The sequence below is a fragment of the Nannobrachium achirus genome (assembly GCF_963921795.1).
Source record: "Nannobrachium achirus genome assembly, chromosome: 6".
Lineage (NCBI taxonomy): Eukaryota > Metazoa > Chordata > Actinopteri > Myctophiformes > Myctophidae > Nannobrachium > Nannobrachium achirus.
The window spans coordinates 58,587,762-58,606,302 of NC_137815.1; the positions used below are offsets into that span (position 1 = coordinate 58,587,762).

Genomic DNA, 18,541 nt, shown 5'->3' on the forward strand with positions numbered 1-18,541 from the left:
TTGACAGGACAGTAGACTGACAGGAAATGGGGAGAGAGATGGGGAATGACATGCGGCAAAGGTCGTCCGGATCGGGAATCGAACCGGCGACGCCAGCAGGCATCATGGCCTAGTATGTGGTATGCGCCTTGACCACCAGGCCAGCGGGTGCCCCAACATGAAGTTTAAGTTTATAGACGGTATCTGCATGTTTCTAAAGTGACAATTTAAGGACTTTTTAGTACCTCTAAAATGACAAATGATATACTGGCCAAATTGTCAAATATTAGAAGCAGAAATTGTACATGCTCAAAACGCCTCACGTTGCGAGGCGTTGTGAGCATGTAGATCTGCTATTTTCACAATAGAACCGTGTCATACAAAATGTAATGCCTCAACTCTTAGTGCTCGTCAGGGTAGGGGCCCACTGGGGGGGGGGTCCCCAGTTAAAATATTATCATTTTGGGAGTTGCGGCCTGAAAAGGTTGAGAACCACTGTATTAGAGCACTTTAAAGAGGCTGATGCAGGGCACTTGTGAAAGGGTGCCAGGGTGCTGTGTCAGAGCAGTGGTACTCACGGTGTGTATGACCGGGGCGGGACAGGTCCTCTCTATGGGCTCACTGCAGGAGTCAGAGTACAGACAGTTGGCCTTGGCACCTCCACACCACACACAGCCATACTTGTGGTGAGCCGTGTGGCAGCGGCTGCAGTCTGAACGCCCCACTGAACAGTTGTACAGGGTCACTGGGAGGGGATTAGAACACAGTAGGTGAATACAGTGGTTGAACCGGGGGTGCTGTGCGTATGAAAGTGGGAGTGCTATGTGCGAACGGAGGCGCAATACGAGAGAAGCGAGCGAGAAAGAGCAAGAGATCAATTAGAAGAAGCAGGTGAGAGAAAGAGTGAGAGAAGCTGTACAAGCTGTGTGTGTGTGTGTGTGTGTGTGTGTGTGTGTGTGTGTGTGTGTGTGTGTGTGTGTGTGTGTGTGTGTGTGTGTGTGTGTGTGTGTGTGTGTGTGTGTGTCAAGGCATTGTTCTTTCTGTCCTTGGGGAAGCGCAGAGCGGAGGACATTATCCATATGTTGACAGTAGATAAACAACCACTAGTATGACACGGAACACTATGTTACAGCCCCCAGTAATAACACAGCTGCCTGGCTGGAGCTCAATCTGCATGTTGGCTCTTTTTTTCTTTACAGTACATTAGAACTGAAAAGCATAGAAAGCAACAAAAAAAAAATCTCAGGAACGTGCCAGTCGATGACCAAATAATCTCCAACGTCCCCAGTTCGATTCTAGCCAGAGGGAAGAAGAATGTGAAGAGAGCGAAAAGACAGACTGGGGTCTGGGGGTGATTCCTCTCTTGGTAGAAGGCTCCTGGCTACAGTCATTATAAAGAACATAGTCTTAGGAGTCTTTTTTAATAATGTTTATGATCTGCAACAGCAGTCTACAAAACAGACGTGTTTCGTCACACAGGTCTTCGTCAATGTTAGTGGACTAGCATAATTAATGTATTTTAGTCAATTAATCCCTGCATCAACCTCGTTCACTAACAATGCATTATTTTCTCCTAAATCCCTCATTCTGAATGTAAACTAGCCTGCTTTTGTCGATTCACGTGCTTCCAAACACATCACTCAGCACAGGAATAAATTGTATGATGACAGATCATAATGACATTCGGCCAGCAGCCATCTACACAGATAGGACACCACCAGACCACTCTATGGACAAATGAATCACACTCTTTCACTTTGAGTAGACTAGACATGCATCACTCTTTCACTTTGAGTAGACATGCAGCACTCTTTCACTTTGAGAAGATATGCATCACTCTTTCACTTTGAGTAGACATGCAGCACTCTTTCACTTTGAGTAGACATGCAGCACTCTTTCACTTTGAGTGCCCCCTCCCCAAAAACAGCTTCTCATCGGTTCTGCATGTACAGTAGGTGATCCATTTCTGATTCACAATGTATCTTTTTTTAATTTATTTCAACGAAAGGTGACAAGTTGTCATGCCTGTCATTTCCCCCTTTCTTCCCATCTCTTGTGACGGCCTCCCACTCATCCATCACCCAACAACACCAGACTTTATACACACATCCACTCACCTACACCACTGATTCTACAAACTAGCACACTCCATAACCATTTTGCTATTTGGTTATTGTCTTAATGTATCTATTTAATAAATAATGTTTTTTAAGATATCTGTGTTATCCCTAAATTTTGTCTGAACACCGAGTCAGGTTCATGACACTCTCTATATTATATATCTAGATAAAAAGAAGAAAAGGCAGCCTAGTTAGAATGGTTTAAAAAATAAACTTTACCACTGTCATGCAGTGTAGAACTCACCATAGAGGTCAGGAGCACTGTCAACATGGAAGGTGTCCCTCCTCTTCACGTACACCATGGCGTTGTACTCCTCCACCACAGCCGTGTACGAGTACTGAACAACCAAACAACACCATACAGTCAGATCTGGACGGTTAATTCAACTCTGAGAGTGTACAAATGTACACATGTATACACTTTTGGCGTTAAAATGTCATGTGATATTGGCAGGTCCGATGGAAGGTATGAGAAAGTATTGATTGATTTTTGGTTTATAGTTTTTAGCTATCCTTTTATATTTCCCTCAAAATACCAACATTTCAAAGCATGTGTTGTGAAGTTATCTGAAATACAGAGCAATGATCATGTCTAACCAAAAACAGGAATAGAAAATGTTGGGACTAAAGGCAGGATATGCCCATATCGGTTATGACAGCATTAATTCATTAATTAAATAATTTGATGTATGAGATGTGTGACTGTGAGACTCAGACCTGGTGTAGCTGACAGGTGATGTCAAAGAGAGATGGGTTCATCTCATCCGTCTCCACGTAGGCGTCCACAACCACCGTCCTCCCCTCGATCACCAACACACACTCATAGTCCTGACTCAGGTCTTCGTCCTGAACACCACAGTGGAATGGAAGAGTCACTGGTCCGCATACAATGATTTCACCATGCATTTTCATCTGTTATGCGTACTTTATTATGCTCACACAAGGATCTCCAAGCTAACTAATACGCTGTAGTGCGTATAAGTATAATAAATTGACATGTGTGATTTTATATATACTGTACGTGAGTGCAAATGAGAGTGCTATATATTTTGCTTTTATATAAATAAAAGGTAAATGGTGCTTTTTCTATAGCTCATTTAATACCAAGTGCATTAGATTCATTAACCTGCTCATTGGGAGCAGTTAGGGGATCAGCGTTTTGCACAAGGACACTTCGATACAAACCCAAGGCAAGCTGGGTATCGGCGATAGATACGTTTGTGTGCGCGCGCTCATGTGTATGAGTTTAAAAATAGTTACTGTCAGTGTTTCAGTGAGAGTATGCATGGTGTGTGTGTGTGTGTGTATGTGTGTGTGTGTGTGTGTGTGTGTGTGTGTGTGTGTGTGTGTGTGTGTGTGTGTGTGTGTGTGTGTGTGTGTGTGTGTGTGTGTGTGTGTGTGCGTGCGTGTTTATACTGTATATGCATTTTCTATTTTGTTATGCGCGTGGCACAAGTGTACACACAATTTTATGTTTGTGAAGTACTTTGCACTGTTGGCCAATGCAGCATAATTAAGTTATTTTATTATAATTGATGCGAGTGTGTATTACCTGATAGAGATGTAGGTTGCGGGCCAGTAAAGTGATCTTCTTTTCAACTTTGACAGGTAACAGAGGTGAGCCCTGCACCTTCTCCACACAGGGACAAGCTGAGGATCCCCAGCTAACGAGCGAGCCCTCGTCACCCTGTGGTCCAGACACACAGCAGCCACGTTATACAGACAGACACACACACCACACACACACACACACACACACACACACACACACACACACACACACACACACACACACACACACACACACACACACACACACACACACACACACACACACACACACACACACACACACACACACACACACACACACACACACACACACACACACACACACACACACACACAAACATAGCCCAGCCAGACAAATCATACACAGAAACATCCCAAACTGTCTTTTTAAGTGAGTAATAATAAGTATGACGGCTGAATTGTTAACAAACATGGGCCATTAAATAATAATAAAACGCGAAACATTCACACATGACAAAAAAATAATAACACAACCACTCATTGCTGGTGAGGGGACCTTTCTTGTGTATTTCACAACAGAGTCCAAAGCAGAAGCCCAAAAAACAAAAACAACACAGTTGAGAGGAGAGAGTGAGAGGAAAAGCAAGGGAGCGAGTGTAGACGGCGGTTGAGGAGGGATTTTACAACTGAGAACGGAGTCCAGTCAAGAGCTGGGAAGGCGAAGAACAGCTGAGAGGGCCGGAACTCACCGGGAGGAGGGCATCTGCCGAGTCATACTGGTAGTCCAGCTCCGAGTCGGCGTCCATCAGGCGAGGGTAGGAAGGAGGAGCATGTTCAACTTCCCCGTCGCCCGACAGCACGGTGGCCGAGAAGGTCGTCGTGTCGTTCTCCGCCTCGGAGGCGGCCTCGACCTTGCCCTCGACCTTGCCCTCGACCTTGCCCTCTACTTCCTCCTTCGGCAGGATGAGCACTTCCGGGTTGGCATCCGGGTCGCCTGCCTCGGTGGGGAGCTGTACGTCCTGACGGGGTATGGGTGTAGGGGGCTCTGTCAGGTCCAGGTTGAAGTCGGGCTCAGACTCAGCTGGCTCCCCCATAGGGAAGGGGGTGGGCAGGGCATAGCCTGAGAAGCCCTGGGTGGTCTCAATGGGGGCCTCCGTTGGGCTCAGCCCTTCCTCTGCTTCTTGGGCACTGCTAGGGGGCGACTCGGTTACCACCTCCAGAGGGGCTGACTCCTCGGGGGCAGGGATCATGAGGGGCATCACGGCGCCTGGGTCGGACAGTGGCGAGTCGTCCATTGCTGCTGTGACGGGTGCCAACTCTGTGTCAGCGGCAACCTCTGTGTCAGCCGGCGTAACAGCAGGGCCTTCAGCTTCACTTCCAGCTTCAGATGCCATGACAAGCTCCTCTGCTTTGCTATAATCCTCTTCTTCCCCTGTGGCAACCTCGGGCACAGGCAGCTGGGTCGTGGTTGGTGCCAGCGTGGTGGGCGGCAGGGTGGGCGGTGGCTGGGTGGGTGGAGATGTTGTGGGTGGCTTGGTGGGTTCAGTTGTGGTGGTCGTGGGCTGTGTGGTGGTGGTGGTGGAGGTGGTGGTGGGTATGGGAGTTGTTGTAGCCATTTGAGTGGTGGCTACAGTCGTAGGGGCTTTGGTTGTTGTTATGGCAGTAGTTGTAGTTGTTGTAGTGGTGGTAGGGAGTGTGGTGGTGGTCGTTGGGGCGACCGTTGTAGCTGCGGGGGTCGTGGCAACTTTAATGGCTTTGGTTGTGGGAGGAGCTGAGGTGGGAAGTTTAAACTGGGGGGGTTGGGTGCGGGGGCGGGAAAGACATGGGGGAGAGGGTGAGACCAAAATAAAAATGAAAACTGCTAAAGAAAAAGATGAAAACGACTGAACTTAAATAGGCTGACATGAAACGCAAATGTGAAACACATAGCCTGGTGTTATCGTGTTACCATCACTTATGACTCATGCACATGGCTAAATGGAGGTGATTATTTGTTAAATACGATGTATGCTTGCGTTGGAATATGAGGCACAGTGAAAACATTTGTGTAAACCTTTGAATATACACTTCTACCTCATTTTCTCATTACTCTACACTACAGTATTAAGCGACAACTAACAGACGTGCATTTTGTGTAAAACTGTAAATGTTACTCTCGAATCAAAACTGGATTTTGGGAGTTGTCCATATGTAATTCTTCTAAGTCTGTTTTGTTAAGGTCAGTTCTTTACTGCGTTAACACTGATCATTTGATCTTATATTATTAACTTACATGCTGGTTGTAAATGATAACTCCTTCTTCACAAGTGGGCTTATGAGTGCACGAGTGCTTGTGCACACACCAGTTACATCCCCATTGGCTCAACACGCAACCACGACAACTGGAAATAAGACAAACGGAAATGTTAGCATGTCAAATGTTCACTTAGGTTATTAGTCAAATAACATTACTTCTGTAAAGTCCTTCAAAAACAGAGGGAAATAGAGGGAAGGAGGGAAAAGACTAGTGGAGGTAACTTTACAGAGGTACAGAGAGAGGCACCGTTTTTTATATGCAAGATTAAAAAAAGGTAAGGGAAAGCACAGGAGGTAGACAGAATAATCCAATTTCTACCAATCTGCCCCCAGTGGTACGAAAGGTCAGTGCTTTAATTAAATTTCACCTCGACTCCTACTTCCTTATCATAGTGGTTGGAAACATGGAGATGACAAACAGACGAGCAGAGACTGGATAATTGAGTGAACATACGTGGCAACACAGCACAGGAGATAAGGGGGAAGAAGGAGCACACACAGGCTATAGAACTATTCTTTGGATTAGACCAGATGGACGGCCATTTTACAATTCACAATTGTTGGTCAGTTCAATTCCCCTGAAATGTCACCTATAGGTTTGCGTCAGTCTTTGCTTTGGTTATTTTTCAGTGTGCAGAATAAAGCACACAGGAAATTGAATGATTTGGGATACAGAAGCATAACGAGAAACAAGAGAGAAAATGTAACCGGGCAAAAGAAGAAGATGTACTGTAGATCATGTGCCGTGACTTACTGCATGCTGCCAGACAGTTCTTTCACCGCTGTACAGTCATAGAAGGTGAAAGCCTTCTCTGTGACGATGACATCACCAAAGCGGACTGACAAGGTGACCGTGACAAAATCTGAGGCGAGAGAGAGGAAGGACACAATCAATGAGAGAGCAAACTATGAGAGAAAAATAATAATAAATAAAAACGTTAACATTATGTTTTAGTTAGCTACAGCAGTGGTCCTCAACCATTTCAGGCCGTGACACCCAAAATAATCATTTTAACTGGGGACACCCCCACCCTGACGAGCATTAAGAGTTGAGGCATTACATTTTGTATAACATGGTTCTATTGTGAAAATAGTAGATCTACAAGCTATTTTCACAATTTCAGCCTCTAATATTTGACAATTTGACCAATGAATAATTTTAGATGAAAAGTCCTTAAATTGTCACTTTAGACGTGCAGATACCCTCTATACACTTAAACTTTAAGTTGGTTTGTTCACTGTTGAGTGAGAAAACATTTCACATTAAGTTGATCATCTGGGGACCCCCCAAAATAATTGCCCCGACCCACAGGTTGAGAACCACTGAGCTACAGAGCCTTGCAAACAGGCAATGAAAATATTTGACCAGGCTTATCTTCTTTTAGATTCACGAAACACATCAAGTTTTAGGAAGAGTCTGTCCCAAAGCATGGTGTTCTTCCAAACACGGAGAGGGGAGGGGAACGTGGGAGAAGGTTTTGGCTGTCTGTCTGGACAGCCAAAACACAGAGCCCTCCCTAATAAAGACCATGTGCACTCGCCCCGCAAGGAGCCCAGACGTAAACAGAACAGAGTTCATGGCTCGGCAGGCCTACTGTATTCTGACCACATGTTGAGCACTCAGGAGTCGTATTATATAGAGATTATGTGTCTATTAGAACTGTGTATAAACAATACACACATTACATGAACACTTGGTGCTCGCAGACACAATCATTGCGACAACAAAAATCACTAACTGACGTTTATCAGTCAATATTGCTGAAATAAAGTGTCTGCATCTTTAAATGTGTTATTTTGTCCACTAAGAACAATGACAGAAAGCTCCATATGGTTTGTTTTATTCTCAGGAGGTTTCATTCTGCAATTAAAAAAGTCCTTACCTTACCATACCTCAAGCAATGTTTATTTTTTATTTTGCTTTGTTCTTACAGAAGCAGCAACTTGAATTGTTTTGGTGCAATCATTTTGGTGCGTAAAATCGGGGAGGTCAGGAAAAATATTAATAATCTTCGTTGCCAATATATCAAAAGATAAAAGCAATCTCTATTATCAAAAACACATGAGGAAAAAAATAACCTGAGCGGCCTTTTTTGCAAAACCATCAGCCAATAGTGTCTTAGAGGCAATCAGCTGTGTCTCCGGCCCATATTAAGTCAGTGCCCGTCCTAACCCTCCTTTAGTGAAGGTAAGCTCTGGCTGGATCCCTAGATAATGCCTGTGGGATCTGATGGTCTTCCGTCTTGTGTGTCTATCTCACAAGCTAATACCCCCCAGGCTGCCTGCCCCTAACCCTGCAGCCTGAGAACCATAACAGGCCTGACACATCAATGTGAGCGCATTCACATGGGAACCAGAGTGAGATGGGGGGTTGGGGTGGAGAAAGGTTTTTGGTACGGGATTATGTGAAGAGAGTTGAATTATATACAACTCTGTGTGTGCAGTGCACGTGTGTGAGATAGACAGAGAGAAAGAAAGCGAGAGGGGAGAGAGAAGATACTGAGTGTGAGTGTGCGTGCGTGTGTGTGTGTATGTATGTGTTAGAGCAGTGGTTCTCAACCTTTTCAGGCCGCGACCGCTGAAATAATCATATTTTAACTCATATTTGACCCTGAAAAGCACTAAGAGTTGAGGCATTACATTTAGTGTATAACACGGTTCTGTTGCGAGGCGTTGTGACCATGTAGATCTGCTATTTTCACAATTTCTGCTTCTAATATTTGACAATTGGCCAATGTTTAATTTGTCATTTTAGAGGTATTAAAAGTCTGCAAATCGTCACTGACGATGTGAAAAATGTGCAGATACCCTCTATACACTTGAATGTTATGTTGGTTTGTTTACTGTTGAGTGAGAAAACAATGTTGCACATTAAGCTAATCATCTGGGGACCCCAGAAAATAATTTCGGGGGTCCCGACCCACAGATTGAGAACATCTGTGTTAGAGAGAGTGAGCGAGAGAGAGATTCGTATTCAGAAATAGTGTGCATCTGTTTTAAAGATACCACCACGTATTTTGCATACCTCTTGTTCCCCAACAAACAAAATGACTTAACCTTCACCACTGAGCTGTTCTGACCTTGCAGCACCATTACACAGCCCAACGCCGCCTCTGAGGCTTACAGCTGCATACTGGAGCACAGTGACCGTAATGACTGGGTACTGGAGCCGTTTAGTCACAAACAAGAGATTAGTCCCCTGCTGTTTAAGCTAACCTCGGGAAGAGGTTTGGGCCAGGTGCTCTATCTGCAAACCTACGTCAGAGGTTCTCAACCTGTGGGTCGTGACCCCCAGATGAATAAAATGAATGTGCAACACTGTTTTCTCACTCAACAGTAAACAAACCAGCATAAGGTTTAAGTGTATAGAGAGTATCTGCACATTTCTAAAGTGACAATTAAAAAAATAATAATAATAATTAAACATTGGCCAAATTGTCAAATATTAGAGGCTGAAATTGGGCGAGGCATTGTGAGCATATAGATCAGCTATTTTCACAATAGAACGAAAAATGTAATGCCTCAACTCTTAGTGTCAGGGCGGGGGTCCCCAGTTAATATATGATTATTTTATTTATTATAGAACCACTGACCTACATGACAACAGAGGCTGAACTGGTAGCCATGGACCATCACACAGTGGTGGAAAAAAGTACTCAAATTCTTTACTCAAGTAAAAGTATCAATACTGTCATATAGAAATACTCTTTTACAAGTCAAAGTACTGGTAAACTAAAGTAAAGTAAAAGTGTAAAAGTGTTTTTTTCAAAAAATTTACTTAAAGAACAAAAGTAAAAGTTGTGAGTTTGCAGATCGGCCATTTTCAAATAGCTAAGGTATAAAATAGGGCTAAATTGGTTTATGTATGTTTTATAATATTATAATTTACATCTATATATTTATATATATTTATACATTTTCAAATAAATGTAGTGGAGTAAAAGCTCAAAACTTGGATCCGAGATGGAGTAGAAGTAAAAGTATAGAAAATTGGAAATACTGAATGTAAAGTACAAATACCTCAAAATTGTACTTAAAGGAGTAGTTCACCACTTTTCAACCTGTCTTCATATAATAGGTCCTCACTAATGTTCATGATTAGTCACAATTTTTCACAATTTTTTTCTACTCGGTCCAAGTCTCCTAGGAGAGAGAGAGAGTTCAGAATCCATCGTCTTGTGACATCATCATTTTACAAAAAAATAAAAAAAATAATCAATATTTTTGAAAAAATCACACCCGTGTGAAGTGGAGCTGTGTGTGTGTGTGTGTGTGTGTGTGTGTGTGTGTGTGTGTGTGTGTGTGTGTGTGTATGTGTGTGTGTGTGTGGATCATGTGTACCGATTTTTGTGACATTTGAAGAAAATATGTAGGAAAAGGAGCAAAAAGTGTGTTTTGGAGAAAATTCAAGATGGCGGAAAATCTATCATGGCGCAAATGGGCGTGGCCTATATGGGGAGATGCGTCATGACCCAAGGAATCCAGGGAAAACATATTTTTAATTTTCCGACCTACGGTTCAAGAGTTACAGGCCAAAACGTAAAGTGGGGTGTTATGGCGCCACCATGCGGCCAAATGACACAATTATTTTTTATTTAATCCTTGAAATCATTATGAACCTCCTCTCCAAGTCTTGAAACTCTAGCCCCTATGGTTTGCGAGAGACAAATAATTGAATGTGAGTTTTTGCGATTCCCATTATAAGTCAATGGGGAAAATTAATTCACTAATAAATTAATATCAATTAAACTATTGAACCTTTCTCTTAGCAAGTTACTAGCCCACGATTCCCGAGTAAGCCGGTCGATTTGACATATGGCGCGAGTGTGTGGTGGCAAAACTGTGGGACTAGTAGCGTGCCGAAGTTTAGGAAGTTCAGGCTACATACACACACACAGACAGACAGACAGACAGACAGACCCACACAGCCACGTATAGGGAGCCTGTGCTTCACACAGCTCCAAAAATATTTAGATTTTTATTATCGCGAGAACAATGGCTTCCACTTTAAAATTGCAACTTTTCAGGAATAGAAAGCCTGCAGTTTCTATAAGATGGATTGGCAATCGATGATGTCACAAGACGATGGGTTTCTGACCTGCCCACAGCCCCCTCTGAGGGAAAAAAAAGAAAAAAGAAGAAAAAAGCTATTTTTGAGTGAGGACCAATTATATGAACATAGGTTGAAAAGTGGTGGCGTGCCCCTTTAAGTAAATGGACTTAGTTAATTTACACCATTGCCAACACACACACACACACACACACACACACACACACACACACACACACACACACACACACACACACACACACACACACACACACACACACACACACACACACACACACACACACACACACACACACACACACACACACACACACACACACACACAGGCTCTGTATCTGCCCATGCATGTTTTGCACACAGACTGATAGACTGGCAAGCGCATACATGCACACACAAAGCTCAATCACAGGGAAGCACCCAAATCCTACCAACAAAGTCCAAACCATAGTTTAATCCTGCGATTAAATTCACCCCTTGTCCCGCAATGCACTCACCCTGTCCCGGAGGCACCATGGGCACCCTGTGGGTGTCCGGGGAGGGACAAGTGAGCCCTGTCTCGGTGATGGTGGCGGGACTCTGGCTGTCATGGAAGAAACAGGAGTAGGTCTCGCCGGCTTCTAACACAGGGAGGCCTGGGACGGACAGAGACAGCTGGAGTGTGGAGAGGAAGGGATGGAGAAAGAGAGGGGGGGAAATATTAACAGAATCCATATAGGTCACATAGAGCTACTCATGTTTGTTGATTGAATTCACCAGATTTAAAGGGGCTCTGAACCATGGTCCAAATTCCAACCATCAGAATCCACTGTAGAAGAATACGTAATTCAAATGAGAGACTGAGAAAAACCGCCAATAGTTTTTTTCCTCCAAAATCTAGCTGAATTGCCTTTGATAATATAAGCTTTTATCTCAATCATGTCCACTTCACAACCACTTCACATTTTAAAAGTCCTCCTCTAGTCTCTTCTTCAATATCCTCTTCACTGTATGTCGTCTCTAAAGCTTCCTCGTCTTTAAAGCTTCCCAAAGGAACTCCATAACCCTGGATGATTGAAGCTTTGTATTTCTCACTAAATCCAGACAGGCCAGGACGACACACTGATCACTATCTACTTTAGACTAACTGACACTTAACAATAACAACCTAAAACAGCCCTAGGTTAAATATCCCACCTCAGCAGCTATGGTCTGTGAAGGTTAAGAGAATGATTCCAACATGATATGTAGGGTGCACAATCACATGCACATTACATATTGATACTGTAAATGTTTGTGTTTCATCATGTTTTATGTATTCCATTTATAACCTGGGATTTGTCTTGTCTCAAACAGGTGTGCTCACACAGAGGAAGACTTTGTCAAACTCAACAGGGACTACAGAGGGCTCGTAAACTTTGTTTTAATTTACCCTCATTCAAAATATAAACATTCAATATGCAGCAAATCTAGAAAAGAACACATTCAACTTCTCAGAAAGTTGTGAACATCTCTACTGCTTTATCTTCTTCCATCTTTCTTTATCCGTTCTTCGGTATCTTAGGTAAACAGGGTAGAGTGTAGGGCTTGTGTGGATGGGGTTCAGGGAAGGCAGTCAGAGTCCTTGTTGCTGATTTCTTTACTCATCTATGTTGATTAGGTGACTATTTAGTCAAATGAAAGACAAAACCTTTGTTCTCGAGTAGGGCGTGTTGTTTGTGAGTGTCCTTGCAACCTTACCATTCTCCTCTCCTCTCGGCTGATGTTGGAGGGGCTGAGGTCCTGGACGGCCAGACACTGCTGCTCCATGTCAAAGCTCCACAGCCACTGTCCTGCCTGAGACCCACGGCCACATTCTGACTGCAGCACGCACCTGGAGGATATGTCTGATAGGTTACCATTATGCATTTTGCTATGCTGCGTAAAGCACCAGTTCAAAACTGTCATGCGTAATCCGTGGTGATCATAGAAAACAATGGAAGAAAATAATAAACAAGCAGATCATCCTGGGATGATCTGCTTGTTCTCAGTTTGCACTTGGACATTATGGACAGACAGACCAACAGACATTCAGTGGCACACTCTAGCTATGTAGTCGCAACTTAAAAAGCTTGATTGATGAAAGAGATGACAGATGAGAGGAAAAAAGGGGACAGGTGGTGCAAGTGAAGAGGAGAGATGCAGGAGGAGACAGATGGACTGCTGCATTTATTTAATCAGAAGTAAAAAGAAAAAAAGAAAAAAAAAACTAAAAACAAAAAAAAACAATCCCATTAGTGGTAACTTGGCAGAGACACGTGCACAACATGCATCAACAACTTCCATGTTGGCAGATGCTGTGCCACTTCTTGGCTTTGCAAAAAAGATTCTGCGCACGATGTAATTCTCAACAGTGCTGTTCTTCTTCCCAACATCAACAGATACGTCTTTTTTATTTTACCGTATTATTCCGATTTATTTTCATTTATGTATTATTCTATTTGATCTATACGTTTCAATTGTATTTTAAAATGATTGGTGAAGCTGCTCTCCACATATCTGTTAGACCAGGGGTCTTCAACATTTTCAGGCCGAGGACCCCTTAGTTGAGAGAGAGAGATGAAGCAGGGACCTCCACAACCTTTTTTAGATTCCATATAGTTTCATGGTTTGACAGCAACGATCGTCAGTGTATTTTGGGTTCATGTCAATTTGTGTTTTCAGATATTTAACCACTTGAAACGTCAATACTTAATAAACTTGACCTTTCACTATGTACTTAGTCTGCTCTTTTTCCCCTCTACACCAAAGCTCTTTCTGCGAGGCGCTGTGAGCTTGTAGATCGGCTATTTTTGGCTAAAGTTCTCCAAATATGCACACTAAGGTTCAAGTAGTTCATATAAAAAAAAGGAGAAAAAAGGTTTCTATCACACAAAGATTTGGAGGACCCCCTGTATTAACTCTGAGGACCCCCTAGGGGTCCCGGACCCCCACAAAATGTTCCAGTACTGCTGCAAGGACTGTAGCGGTTAACGGTTAGCTCACCTTCCCTCCAGGACACACCATCCACAATAGGGGTCGTAGGCCAACAGACAAGACTGACAGTCCAGGTGTTGCTGGCATTCGGCTACAGGCCTTTTCTGTAGCTGTAACACAATATTATTCATTATGTGAGACATAACCAAGACTAACCAAGCCCAGGAATTGAAACTGAACCATGCAAATATTACAATTAAATCATTCCATCTACATGTATCAAAACTTAATTGAGAACTAGTATATTTGTATGGTCTCTGAAGTTTAATTCATGCTCTAAGGTATTACACATACTAATACAAATATTATACCATGTAGGTTTAATACCAGGCCATAACAATGTCAAACACTAAACAAGTGACTCAAATGAAGAGTGCACATGTTGAACGTGATAATGTAACCATTTGAAATGTGTGTAGAGTACGTATGTGATGTCAGGCATTGACACTAAGGCTTGCCCACCTGCCCCCGGCAGGTAAATAAAACTTTCGGGCAGGTGAAGTTTGCTTTCAGGTTGTCCCAGCGGGCAAGTGCTCATTTGAGAGGGGACACAACCGTCTATAAACACAACACAAGATATCTGTTTTAACACCTGAATGTGGCCAGCGAGTTCTGTCTTCTGTTCTATGGGATGTAAAATAAGAACACTGTTTACCTATAATGTGCTGTTTTTACAGTTGCTACAATTAAAATGTAAAATAACAAGTGGGAAACCATAGACATATTCAGTCATAACTATGTAGGTATTTGTATTTGGAAGTATTGAGGTACGTTTTCTATCGCACAGCCCCAGAAAGTAAAGAAATAAGTGTTAAATTGAGCAGTAATTAAAATCTTTTTATAATGGACGATTTACATTTCAGGCAAGTGGGCATGACCTTTGGGCAAGTAGAACATGACCTGTACTTGCCCGAAAGGCAAGTGTCTGAGACCTTAGTGTCAACCTCTGGATGTGATGTTCATTATTGGAAAGGGAGGGGGAATGAAGACTAGAGCAAATACAGAAGCAAACACAATGCCATAGGAATGTGTTATGTAGAACAGTGGTTCTCAAAGTGGATTCCAGGGACTCTGTAGGTTCCTTTATGGGGGTCTAAATTGACCCTTACAAGTCTGTAACTCTGACAGTGTACAAATGGAACCAAATGGACCCTAACGAGTCCATTTGGTTCCATTTGTACACTATCAGAGTTAAGGGGTGACCTTGAAATGTAAAAGTTTGAGAAACACTGATGTAGAATCTGTGTGTATTTCTGCGAGTGTATGTACCATGGTGGAGGTCATGATGAAGAGGTGCTCTTCAGTCTGGTCCAGTATCAGGTCAGAACTGATGGCCGTGTTGTGCTGGATGGAGATCACAGAGTATTCCTCCACCTCGCCATTAGGACCCAGGAACACCTGGAGAACACACACACACAGGGGCGTCAAAAGGGGGGGAAAGTGGGACTGAGTTACTAGGGCCCAAGGTGGAGGGGGCCTTCATTATTTTATACTTTAACTATTGAAAAATAGCAGATATACAAGCTCACATTGTAGATATGCTATTTTTGAAAAGTCGTGAAAATGTGTGCAAATCTTTGAATATATGTATTTTTTAAGCGAACATTTGTAACTAAAATTTTGCTTCTGGGGGGGTGCTTAGAACAAAATATTTTGAGATATGATAAATACATATCATTTTGGGGGTCCTTCACATGAAAAAGTTTGAGCACCACTGACATAGAAACATAGGTTTTTCAAAAAACCTTTTGTAGAATCAGGTAAAAATATTCAAAGGTTTTTGAAAAAACCTTTTGTAGAATCAGTTTTCAAAAATAGCAGATCTACAAGCTTGTAGATCGGCTATAATAATGCGTTCCCAGTCTAAATGGGTTAAACCCCCTCCCCCTATGAAGAACATTCATGGGGGGCCTGCAGTGAATCCTTGTACCCAGGGCCCAGAATTTGGTGCGACACCCCTGCAAACACATTACTGTACATGACCGACCATCACTCCTTTGACTGCAGTTATTGTTTAACCTCATTTTTGGCTATTCAAAAATGGCAGATAAACAAGTTCATAGCATGACTCTTCGTGCCGTGCTATGAACCTATAGATCTGCAAATGTCTTTTCTAAAACGTGAACATTTTAAACTCAAATGTTTAATTCTGGGGGTCCCTGGAACAACACATTTTGAGATGGGGGTCCGCAGTCAAATACATATAAGGGGTCTTTGATATACTGTAAAAACGTTGAGAACCACTTTTTTCAGAAGAAAGAAAGACGTATTAAAATTGTAAGATGTTATGGATGAAATGAATAACACTGCAATAAAGTATAACACATTTAAAATAAACGTCCTGACTCCTGATTAAATACAGTACATACATTAGAAGTTTGAATACAATACAAGTTGAGCCAGGGGGGAAAATGTCTCTCAGTGACTTGCTTTATCTCTAGACATTATTAAGATGTCCATAGAGTCAATCCTCAAATGAAAAGCCCATAAGCATCTACATGCTGGCCAAGATGAGCATTCTGAGGTACTCGTGAGTAATGCGAGTGTCAGCTTGAGTGACCGCCACACGTCAGTCGTCATGTTATTTACATCAGGTTTGCGCTATCTACGGGAGATAGCTCAGCACTCACCAGCTGGAACACAGACAGCAATCATCCTAATGGGAAGATGTGTGTGTGTGTGTGTGTGTGTGCGTGCGTGTGTGATCCATTATCTGCTGATGTGTGAATTTCACCTTTTTCTTTTTTTTGTATGTGCTCTTTTTCTGTTCATGTAGATGTACGTACTGTCGTTGTGTCCGTATGTGTGCGTTCACACAGTGCCAGACTGGGGTGAGGGCTGTGATGGATAAAGTGGGGGCCAAGAATTCTCCACTATGATGTGCTAATCCAATCATATTGGTTATGGAGGAGGATTTGGGGTCTGAGCTCAGTCATGCAAGCGCTTTGATCAGTCATGTCTTCAAAGACTGATCATCCCCACACACATGCAATATGGAGGAATGGACACAAGACAATTATGCCTCTGATCATGCTTAACCCAATTTATAACTTTTTTTACAGTGTTTCTCATCGACAATAGCAGATCTGCAACTTCACAACACATCATATGCAACGTATGAATGAAGGCTTAAATTAGATTTCCATCTTCAAAAAGACGAGGAGGGGAAACATCCCGAGTTGAGAGGAACACACATCAGATAAGTCAATAATGACCTACCCCCCCGCCCGCCCGCCTGCTCTATTTTGGGTAAATGAACAACATACACAAGACGCTACACGCGGATACTTACATGCCACGAGCAGAACTAAACACAGTCTGGCAAACGCACAAACTAGCAGGGTGGGAGTGGAGGAGGAGGAGGGGTGGGATATGGGAGATATAGCGATAGTGAAATGGGGGGTGACCGAACAACAACAACTGTATATGCTTACCACACAAACGCCCACTTTCTACCACATGATGCGTCCAGCTGACCTCAACAAAACAAACATTTGTCCAGACATCCCCGCCAGCTCACACAGCACAATGTGATTAAAACATCGACAAATGTCAACTCTAAATCTCTGCCTGAACTAGTCAAATACTGGCTCCAATGTTATAAACACCATCATAATTAGATTTAGTACGTTTGTTATTCCTAATGGCCCGAGTCTTAGCTAAGATCAGTGCTATGCCACGTTTCTAAGAGCTCTCTCGCTGATGAATTGAGATAGTCAACACTTGAGAAAGGCCACGAATCCAAGATGTCTAGATACGTCAACATTGACACAAAATATGGCACATTCAAATATTATTGCTGATTATGTGCCTATTCCCAATCCAAGTAAACGAGGTGAAAAATGATATACACTCGGCGAGATCAAATGATATAAATGGCCAACACAAACATAAATACATTTAACACAGTCCCACGATGTGGTTTGGTCAAAGAATAACTTTCTTTTTTTCTCCACAGCAAGCCGGCCAAAATGTCAGTCATGCGGTTCAGCACTCCGGAGAGTTTATATTAGCAAAATGACTGAGTCTGTTGTGTTATTCTTATCTGAAATGTCCATTGTCAGTGGTTATTGTCAAAAAGACAAAGACTGACAATGTCATCATTCATGAGACAGCGACAGTGACAGAGTCTGCTGTTAGGAGGACTAATGAGTCTGACACCACTCTGCACTGCATCTATCAACAGTGACTGTGTGACTCATAATAATAGAGCCCCATTGGCGGGACATTACAAGGCATAGCTCGCGATTTAGCCACCTCCGTGGCAAGTCAGTGTGACAATACTGTAAATGGGCATCATTGTGTTGATTCTGCTTATGCAGAGGACTTAACCACAAGTGAGAAGCCAGTAACTGACAGGGAGAGAGGGAGCTTTACAAAGACATAATTGTCGGTTAATGGGCATACTCATGAGCTGTAAGCGTCCGCTATCAAGAGGCTTAAGCCTGATTTATGCTTTGGCATGAATCCGCCTGTACTGGTGGTCCACGGACATTTATAAACAGACTTTATACGGTACAGTATAACAGATAGCAGGGACGTGCTGGCCATT

General features: G+C 42.9%; 1 protein-coding gene across 1 annotated transcript in view; it reads right to left on the minus strand.

Moving 5' to 3' along the window:
• plxnb1b (plexin b1b) overlaps positions 1-18,541 on the minus strand; it is a 123,483-nt gene that overhangs the window by 27,018 nt on the left and 77,924 nt on the right. Inside the window, exons 5-15 of the mRNA XM_080728857.1 lie at positions 15,259-15,387; positions 13,999-14,099; positions 12,715-12,847; positions 11,493-11,649; positions 6,682-6,790; positions 5,905-6,013; positions 4,382-5,422; positions 3,652-3,786; positions 2,817-2,945; positions 2,344-2,437; positions 558-724 (exon numbers count right to left, since the gene is read on the minus strand). Coding sequence (XP_080584983.1) covers positions 558-724; positions 2,344-2,437; positions 2,817-2,945; positions 3,652-3,786; positions 4,382-5,422; positions 5,905-6,013; positions 6,682-6,790; positions 11,493-11,649; positions 12,715-12,847; positions 13,999-14,099; positions 15,259-15,387 — 2,304 coding nt within the window. The remainder of the gene's footprint in view (positions 1-557; positions 725-2,343; positions 2,438-2,816; positions 2,946-3,651; positions 3,787-4,381; positions 5,423-5,904; positions 6,014-6,681; positions 6,791-11,492; positions 11,650-12,714; positions 12,848-13,998; positions 14,100-15,258; positions 15,388-18,541) is intronic.